This window comes from Octodon degus, unplaced genomic scaffold (assembly GCF_000260255.1).
Source record: "Octodon degus isolate 3935 unplaced genomic scaffold, OctDeg1.0 scaffold00163, whole genome shotgun sequence".
NCBI classification, from domain to species: domain Eukaryota; kingdom Metazoa; phylum Chordata; class Mammalia; order Rodentia; family Octodontidae; genus Octodon; species Octodon degus.
In genome coordinates this window covers 2,620,839-2,630,267 of record NW_004524739.1, presented here as the reverse complement: position 1 = coordinate 2,630,267, position 9,429 = coordinate 2,620,839, and the positions used below count along the sequence as shown (strand labels likewise).

General features: G+C 42.9%; 1 protein-coding gene across 4 annotated transcripts in view; it reads right to left on the bottom strand.

The window, feature by feature from the left end:
* Positions 1-9,429, bottom strand: part of Gmeb1 (glucocorticoid modulatory element binding protein 1) — a 37,894-nt gene that overhangs the window by 6,505 nt on the left and 21,960 nt on the right. For all 4 annotated transcript variants that reach the window (XM_023703043.1, XM_023703044.1, XM_004642895.3 and 1 more), the window contains exons 6-9: positions 7,272-7,429; positions 4,570-4,701; positions 2,211-2,348; positions 225-347 (exon numbers count right to left, since the gene is read on the bottom strand). In XM_023703043.1, the coding sequence (XP_023558811.1) occupies positions 225-347; positions 2,211-2,348; positions 4,570-4,701; positions 7,272-7,429 (551 nt within the window). The remainder of the gene's footprint in view (positions 1-224; positions 348-2,210; positions 2,349-4,569; positions 4,702-7,271; positions 7,430-9,429) is intronic.

The following is a 9,429-nucleotide window of genomic DNA, read 5'->3' as shown; positions in this document are numbered from 1 at the left end:
GTGCTTTAGACCACTGAGCCATCTCATCATCCCACTGGCTTTCTTTTTGTTCTGTGTCTCCTTTGCGTCCCACCACTCCATCTCACCTGGGGCTATTTTTCTTTCAAAATACAAAATCTGATTCTATGGGAATTCTGCAAAAGTCCCAACTGAGGTCAACAAGATAATGGGAAGACTCGTGGCCGTGAGCAAGCTATCTGCCAAGAGAGAGGTAAGTTACACACCTGCCAGAGCACAGAGAGACTGCTCTCCTCCCTGTTCTGCTTGGCTCCTTCTGTCGTCCAAAACTTTCTTGACTGTGTCCATTAGGCCAAATGTATGCGCTACGTTGTTGAGGACAGCCGCATCTATTTAAAACAAAATACATGCCTGTAAAACTCAAAACAGAGATGTCCTAACAGCTCCCTGTTACGCTGCTTATAAATATGAATAATCCAGAAATTATGGGACTCTCCTCATTGCTTCTTTGTATGTGTATGTGTGTGTGGGGGTGTGTGAGCACACACATGTGCACACATGTGCTTGCACAGGAATAAGCTACAACCCAGCCTTTTTTTTTTTTTAAGACAGGGTCTCAGTCACTATGTATTCCTGGCTGGTCTTAAGCTCACTATGTAGCCTAGGGTGACCTCAAACTCACAGTGATCCTCCTGGATAAACTGCCCAGAGTCCTGGGATTATAGGCATTTGCCTCCATTTTCCACCTTAAAAACAAAAAACAAAAAACAAAAAACCTGTATCAAAGTCAGGTGTAGTGTTCATGCCTATCAATCCAGCACTTTGGAGGCTGAGGCAAGAGGATCATTGCAAGTATGAAGGCAGGCTGGGCTATATACTGAGTTGAAGGCCAGTCTGAACTATATAGTAAGACCCTGTTTCAAAGAAACCCTAAAAAAAAAAAAAAAACTACTTATAATTTACTCTCTAAGCCTGCTCCTTTCCTGGTGGTTTCCATCTCAATAAATGGCATGTTCATCACCATATATCAGGCCATGTTTAATCCCCAGAACTCCAAAACAGAAAATAATATGTATTTGGCATCACCATTCATAGCTCAGGTGAAAAAGTTATGAATTATTCTGCGTGTCTTTTTTTTCACTCCACATCCAATCCATCAGCAAGATCTGTCAGTTCCACATTCAAAACCCCCTAGGTGGATTCAGTGCCATCTACAGTCTCAGCTACATGGGAGGCTGAAGCAGGACTGCAAGTTCTAGGCCAGCCTAGGTAGCTTAGTGATATCACATTTCAAAAAAGAACAGGGTGAGGATGTAGCTCAGTGGTGCAAGTGTCTGCCTGGCAAGCACAAGGTTCTGAGTTCAATTCCTAGTATCCTACCTACCCCCAGCAAAAAAGAAAATCTGATTCTATGGGAATTCTGAAAAAGTCCCAACTGAGGTCAACAAGAAAATGGGAAATTGCTTGTCCTTTTTAAATTTTCCAGTTGGGCATAGTGGTGCACCCCTGTAATCCCAGCATTCAGGAGGCTGAAGCAAGAGGATCATTGCAAGTTCAAGACCAGCATGGACTACAAAGTGTGCTCAAGGCCAGCTTGAACTGCATAGGCCAGACCCTGTCTTAAAAAGAAAAAAAGTTTCCAATAGGTCTTTTTTATTTTCATTCTTGTACCATAGTCCTCTGCATAGCAACGAGAGTGTTTTTTTAATTTTTCCTCTTTGTTTTTTCCATTACCGGGAATTAAGTCCAAAGCCTTCACACTGAACTACACTGCCCTCACTTTTTATTTTTTGAGAGAGGGTCTTGCTAAGTTACACAGGCAGAACTGGTTATGTTGGCACAAGCCTGTAAGCCCAGCACTTGGGAAGCCAGAATAGGAGGATCACTGTGAATTCGAGGCTGGCAGGACAGCTTGAACTATACAGTGAGATTCTATCTCAATACCCAAGCAAAAGAAAAACATAGCTGGGTGTGGAAGCACAAGCCTATAATCTCAGCACTTGGGAAGCTGAGGCAGAGCTGCAACCAGTTCAAGGCCAGTCTGAATTACATAATGAGACCCTGCCTCAAAAACAAAATGAAACAATGCACTTATGAATGTGGAATGGGTGAGTTAACTTTTATGAGCCTGCTTTCTTCTCTGTACAACTGAAATAATATCTGGATGTCAGTGTTATGAGGCTAACAGGCCCTGCCTACCTTTTTACAAGTACTCAACAAATGAGCACTTTGGTTAGGATCAGCACACATACCTGTGACCTGGAATGGAGCCTGGAGGAGCCGCTGCTGAACTCCCCTGAGCAGCTCCTCTATTTCCTTCTGGATGTTGCAGACAACCTCTTCCATCAGCCCTACGTCAGCTATTCCTTTCCAGAACATCAAAGTGTCTTCTAGCACAAGAAGGGTAAGACAGAGGTAAGCAAAGGATGCTAACAAGATATCCAGGCACAACTCTATAGTGTTAAATCAAAAGTATCACAACTGAGGTGCTGGTGAGATAGCTCAGTGGACGAAAGCACCTGCTTAGGCAAGTGCAGGGACCTAAGTTCGATCCCCAGCACCACATGCACCAGCCCTGCCCCCAGGGTGGGCTGAGCTGACCAGACTCTCGGCATAGTGGCGTATGCCTCAAAAACAGGAGGATCACTATGAGTCCGAGCTGTGTAGTGAGACCCTGTAACAAGCAAATATATTTAAAAAAAAAAAAAAAAGAAGTATCACAATTGAAAAATATTCCTTGGGGACTGGGGAGATGGCTCAGTGGAATAAGCGCTTCCCTGGCAAGCGCAAGGACCTCAGTTCAATCCCCGGTTCTGAAAAAAAAACACGAAAAATATTCTTTGTCAGGCCATTTCTGGGCAAAGGAAAGCAACTTCGGGGATATTAAATGCCTCCCTAAATTGATACCTAATAAACTGGTCCTTTCAATCCTTTAGGGATTTGGGATGATTGCCCAGTTTGTCATGCCTTCAATTTGTTATGGCTCTGGCTAAAAAAACAGACATGTGCCTCCATGAAAGATATTAAGTTAGGGGCTTGGGAGATAACTCAGCAGTTTAAGCACCTGCCAGACAAGCACAAGGACCCAAGTTTAATCCACTATGCTGCATGTCCTGAAATAAGAAATGGTGGCGCACACCTGTAATCCCAACACTGGGGAGGCTGAGACAGGAGGATCATTAAGTCTGAACTCTGTAGTGAGACCCTGTATCCAATTAAAACAAAAGGGGGGTGCAGGGAGATGGCTCAGTAGAATAAGTGCTTGTCTGGCAAGTGCAAGGGTCTGAGTTCAATCCCCGGTTCTGCCAAAAAAGAAAAAATTTATAAAAGGGGGGCTGGGGAGATAGCTCAGCAGAGTAAGTGCTTGCCTGGCAAGTACAAGGTCCTGAGTTTGATCCCTGGTACCGCACACACACACAAAAAAGATAGTAAGTTAAATTTTAAATGAGAATTAAATGTTAAATATTATTTGATTAAATTCAAATTTAATTTGAATTACATATTTAATATTATAAAAGTCAGACAGTTAAGTAAAAAAAAATTTTTTTCTTCTTTGCGGAACCAGGGATTGAACTCAGGACCTTACGCTTGCCAGGCAGGCGCTTATTCTACTGAGCTATCTCCCTGGCCCCAGTTAAGTAAATATTAATTAAGATATACTTATCCTACACCTATATTTAAGAAAAAAATTGTTTTTTTCGGTACCAGGGATCGAACTTGGGACCTTACACTTGCCAGGCAGTTGTTTATGCTACTGAGCTATCTCCCCAGCTCAAGAAAAAAAAAATGTTTGGATAGATAGGGCTATAAGTTACCTGCAGTTGGTGGCTACATACCTAGCTGCTAGCAAGATAGCAACTATCAAACCAGCAATGATAAATGTTTATTAGAATAATTAATAAGTGGAAAATGTAAGAGGAACACCTTTGAAAGTACTTGGTGTTGTGATAACTGCATTTCACTTAATTTTAATGCAAAAAGTTATAGTGTGGAGGCCCTGCATCGAAACCAGATATTTTTCAATGTTGACAAGATATTATTTTATAATTTGGCCTTCCTAAGGCCATATTAAGATCCAAGTGTTATTACAATTTTGATGTTCTTTACCATATTTACCTCAAAATTAAAATAAAACTAAGCCACACAATAATGAAAAAAAAAAAAAAATAAGTGGAAAATGAGATAAACTTTTTCTGGTCTCCTTTAATAGGATCATTGATTATCAGCCTCTGTACCACTTGCTACCTAGTTTTCCTTCCTTCTAACATCTTGAAGCCTGGCTTAGCTAAGAAATGTGCCAAAGCCAGGGGAAGTTTGATAGCAGAAAAAACACAGCCCACAGTTACACAGCTGAATTCAGTTCCGACAGAGTGATGCTGTGGCCAGAAAGGCAGCTGGTGAGCCTTTCGGGATCCCTGTTTTTTCCTGTGCAAAATGTAACTGAGTAGGGTGGTTAAGTGGATTAAAATAAAATGTTTGTAGCTATAGTTAGTATTCATATGCATGCGAAAAACCAGCAAAAGTAATTAACAGCTCTTCTTTCTCTATGATCATAATGATGATGAGGGTCAGAAAAAGTCTGCCAGGGAGCCGAGCTGCAAAGGAAGGTACCTGAAATTTCCTCCGAGTCTTTCTTCACACCTTCCTCGGTGGCCATGGTGACGGCAGCAGTGAGCGCTGAGTTCCACTCCAGCCCCGCCTCCTCCATGCTCTCTTCAGAGATGGCGATCTGTGTGATGCCACCTAAGGGAGCCCATGGCATGCAGAGCCCGTGAATTTAATGAAAAAGTCATCATCGTTCCTCTATTGCACACCCCCACAGAGGCCTTGTTATTCTAATGCACTCACCTCTTGCCTGTGGGCCCCTATTTTAAAAATTACAGTCACAAGGAAGAGGAGGCAAATATTAGATTTTCTTAAAAAAACCCCAAACAACATCAACAAATGTGCTTTAGAAAACACTTCTTGCTTTGACTAGAAAGGGAAAGATAAGGTCTCAAGAGGGAAATCTGCTTCCTGAGCAGAGGCTTTTGCAAGCACCTAAAGGTAGGCCTGGCTGCAGGGCTGCCCACCCAGGCCTCCCAAGGGCGAGGAGGACAGGGACTAATGCAGGGTGAGGGTGCTCTGCCAGAAGCTCTGCTCTCCACATGCTCAATACTAAAACCCTAAAATGTAAGAAGTTCCTAGGTCTTATTTATCAGCCACTGAAGAGAAGCAAGAAACGGAGACCCAAGAAATCAGGTCAGCGATCCATGAATAACAGGTTCACAAAAGGGAAAAAACCCTTGCAACTGACTGTCTATGAAGATTTAAAACAAAAAGAATTGGGAGAAATCAAACTGATTCAGACAGCAATATAGGCAATGTAGACTCTATGCACTTGAAGAGATCAGTAATCTAACAAAGGAAAATATGAATTATTATTTCTAATAATCAAAGCAGTTTGGCCAAAGAAAAAAATGAAGTGAATCATTTCAGAGCATTTTTCCACTTTTCCAGTGAAAGAATCAAGTATCCAAACTGCTGGGAATTTTATTTATCTTTTTTTTTTTTTCTCATAGAACCGAGGATTGAACTCAGGCCCTTGCACTTGCCAGGCAAGCACTTATTCTACTGAGCCATCTCCCCAGCCCCAGTCATTTGTTAAGTGCAGTAATTCCCTAACCTTGTAGATCCTTGAGCATTCATGTGATTCTCTGTTGGATATATTTTAAGACTGAGAACAGTATTGATACCCCCCCCTAACTTTTTTTTTTTTTGCAGAACCGGGGATTGAACTCAGGCCTTTGCGCTTGCCAGGGAAGCACTTATTCTACTGAGCCATCTCCCCAGCCCTGATACCCCCTTTTCTTTTACTGGAGATAGTCTCTTATGATATATTCCAGACTACTCTTGAACTCACAATCTTCCTGTCTCAAGCCCCAGAGTGCTGGGATTGCAGATGTGTACCATCATGGCCTGGTATTTGAGACACACTTTATCCAGCTGTGGTATGGCTTCAGCTGGACTGACTGGATCTTTTAGTATAATCTCTTACACAGTTACATCCTTCCTAGACGATGAGAAGAAGCTCTCTACTCTAGCTCAACAAGCCTGAAATTAAGTTTGTGCTCATCCTGGCCATCTGTAAGGAACCCTCCGTTGAACAATCTGACCCACTCAGGCAGAGCTCCCTACCCTGACAGCAGCATCTCCATCATCCAGTCCAGGCAACGGGACACCGGCAACTAGCTGTCATTCTAATCTGCCTTCCTATCTTGACCACTTTAGAGCAAAGGATTTTTAAAACAGTCTAATTTTAACCTTGATATGTGAGGTGGCATTCAAATGAGATCGCTGAATATGCGTTATAAATACAGGACATCTTTTTTTTTTTTTTTGCGGAACTGGGGATTGAACTCAGGCCCTTGCGCTTGCCAGGCAAGTGCTTATTCTACTGAGCCATCTCCTCAGCCCCCAGGACATCTTTTTAATGGTTACCACATGTTGTCAAAAACAAGCAAGGAAGGAGGGCTGGGGATGTCCCTCAGTGGTACAGTGTTTGCCTAGTATGCCTGGGGCCCTGGGTTTCATCCTCAGTATCACAAAACAAAAGGAAACAAAATAAAACAACCTCACAAAACATGAGGAAGATCTAGCTCATAGATAAAAATTACTTAAGAAGTCCAGTGAAGTGATGCACGCCTATAATCTCAACACTCAGGAGGCTGAGGCAGGAAGATCACTGCAAGTTCAAGACCAGCCTGGGCTACACAGTGAGCTCAAGGCTGACCTGAACTATATAGCGAGGCCCTGTCTCAAAACAGGAAAAAAATGAAATATATATATATATATATATATATATATATAAGAATGTGTGGGGAATCTGTTTCTGAAGTATAGACTCCCACCCCAAATTACCATAACTTCCAAGATACATCAATACTGAAAATAGTGAAATTAAGAAACATTAGAGAAGGGCCGGCAGTATAGCTCAGCGGACTAAGTGCTTGCTTAGCTAAGTGCAGGGGCCAGGACTCAATCCCTGGCACCTCATGCCACGTCAGCCGCACCCCTGGGCACACTGAGCTGGCAATGGAGTCCAGGGGTGGTGGCGCATGCCTGTAATCCCAGCACTAGGGAGGCACAAATCAGGAGGATCACTATGAGTTTGAGCTGCATAGTGGGATCACACACACACGAAAGAAAGAAAGAAAGAAAGAAAGAAAGAAAGAAAGAACCCTTAAAAAAAAGAAAAGAAACATCAGACAGCAAGAAGGGGAAAGCACTGTTCAGAAGCACAGCAGGTTTTCAGGTGGTTTCCTACCCCCTACCATCGGCCGAAGTGGGTGTCTGCACCACACTTGTCTGCTGTCCCGGCACTGGAGCTCTCGCGCTGCTAATCAGAAGATCAAATTTGGTGCTTCTGCATGTATTGGAGCACACTTTGTCATGTTGGTAAAAATCAATCTGTCCGGAGTCCATCATTTTCCTGTAAAGAGAGACAAGAAATAGCAGATAAGCCTGTACTTCCTGACAGAGAACTAGACATGTCCCAGAGGCTGTTCTAGAGACTGGTGAGATCAAATGGTATTAGCAGTCATTAGGTTGTGAAACTGCTGATTGGGCTATCAATTTTACATTGGCTCTGCTGGCCTTCACCAGTACTTCCCTTTTCCTCTGAGTTTACTTACTGCCAGTACTCTCTTCCACTTGCTGTTATCCCTAGGCCTCAGGCAGACACTAAGAATGTCACAAGATTGTGGATGTGGTGGCCCAGGCTCTGTGATCCCAGAACTCAGGAGTCTATTGCAGCAGTTCAATCTTTTTTTTCTTGCGGAACCAGGGATTGAACTCAAGCCCTTGCTCTTGCCAAGCAAGTGCTCATTCTATTGAGCCATCTCCCCGACCCCAAGAGTTCAAATTTACAATCAGTTCAATACTAGCCTGAATCACACAGCAAGACCCTGTCTCAAAAAAAAACCCAAACCAAACCAAAATAATAATAATAGTAATAATAATAACAACAGTCACAGGATGTCACTGAAACCAAACCTGAAAGAGAAAACATTAGCTCATATCTCAGCACAACTGAGAAATTTCCTCAACGGAAATCAGAATTTACTGAGCCATCTTCCCGGTCCCCAGTATTTCTATATCAGCAAGATCTGTTGCCACTTTTAGAGATATAATGCTTTGATAGACATCCCCTTTCCCCCATACTGGGTGTGGACTCTAGGGCCAGACACAGGCTCCCACACCAAACTACATTTCCAGTCCCTTAGGGTTTTTATTTTGAGACAAGGTTTCACTAAGTTCCTGAGGTTGCAGTCAGCCTGCCTCAGTCTCCTAAGCAGCTAGGATGACAGGAACAAATCACAGTAGAATTCCTTCATTTAGAAAAGAAAAGGCCAGGCATGGTAGCACATGCCTATAATCCCAGCATTCCTGAGGCTGAAGCAGGAGGATAATTGCAGGTTCAAGACCAGCCTGGGCTACAAAGTGAACTCAAGACCAGCCTGAATTGCAGATCAAGAACCTGTCTCAAAAAGAAAATAAATAAGGGCTGGCAAGATAGCTCAGGGGACTAAGCACCTGCTTAGGCAAGCGTAGGGACTGAGGTTCCATCCCTGTCCCGCGTGCTGAGCCGGCCTTGCCCCCCCGGGGGGGGGGGGCGCATCAGAGACTGAGTCTGGGTATGGTGGCATAGGCCTGTAATCCCAGTGCTGGGGAGGCTGAAAACAGGAGAATCACACTACAAGTCCAACCTGCAAAAAGACCCTGCACCACATACATTAAAATAAATAAATCAAATACAATTTAAAAAAAGAAAAGAAAGCAAGGGAGGCTGGGGATTTGGCTAGCAGTAGAATGCCTGCCTAGCAAGCTGGAAGCCCTGGGTTCGGTCCTTGGGACCAAAACCAAAAAATAAACCTCCCCTAAGAAAAGAAAGCAGGGAATGGTGGCACACACTCGTCACACCAGTACATGGTGTGCTCAGGTAGTAGGATGGTGAGTTCAAAGCCAGCCTTCAGTACATAGTGAGTTGAAAGCAGCCTGAACAGTTTATGTAAGCTGAAGGCCAGCCTGAGCTGCATAGTGACACCCTCACTCAAAAAGACAAAACAAAAACAAAAAAAACCTTTCCCAACCCTCTTGCCTCAGCTTCCTGACTAGTGGGATCACAGGTGTGTACCACCACACCCAACTCTGGTTTTATTTGTTTTATTCCCATTACATCATAAGCATTTTTCCACATTAAAAAAAAAATCATCAGAAATATTTCAGTGATTGCAAAATAACCTTTAATATATACTCATAGATATTTAGACAAGGCACAATTTAGAAGTCCCTTAACTATATATCAAAGCAAACTGTAATTTTCATGATAGTAAATAATGCTGCACTAACCATTTTTTTTAACTAAACATTTTTATGCTTGAATCTCCACAAGCAAATTATAGATTTACCTTAGAATAGATATTTTTTTTT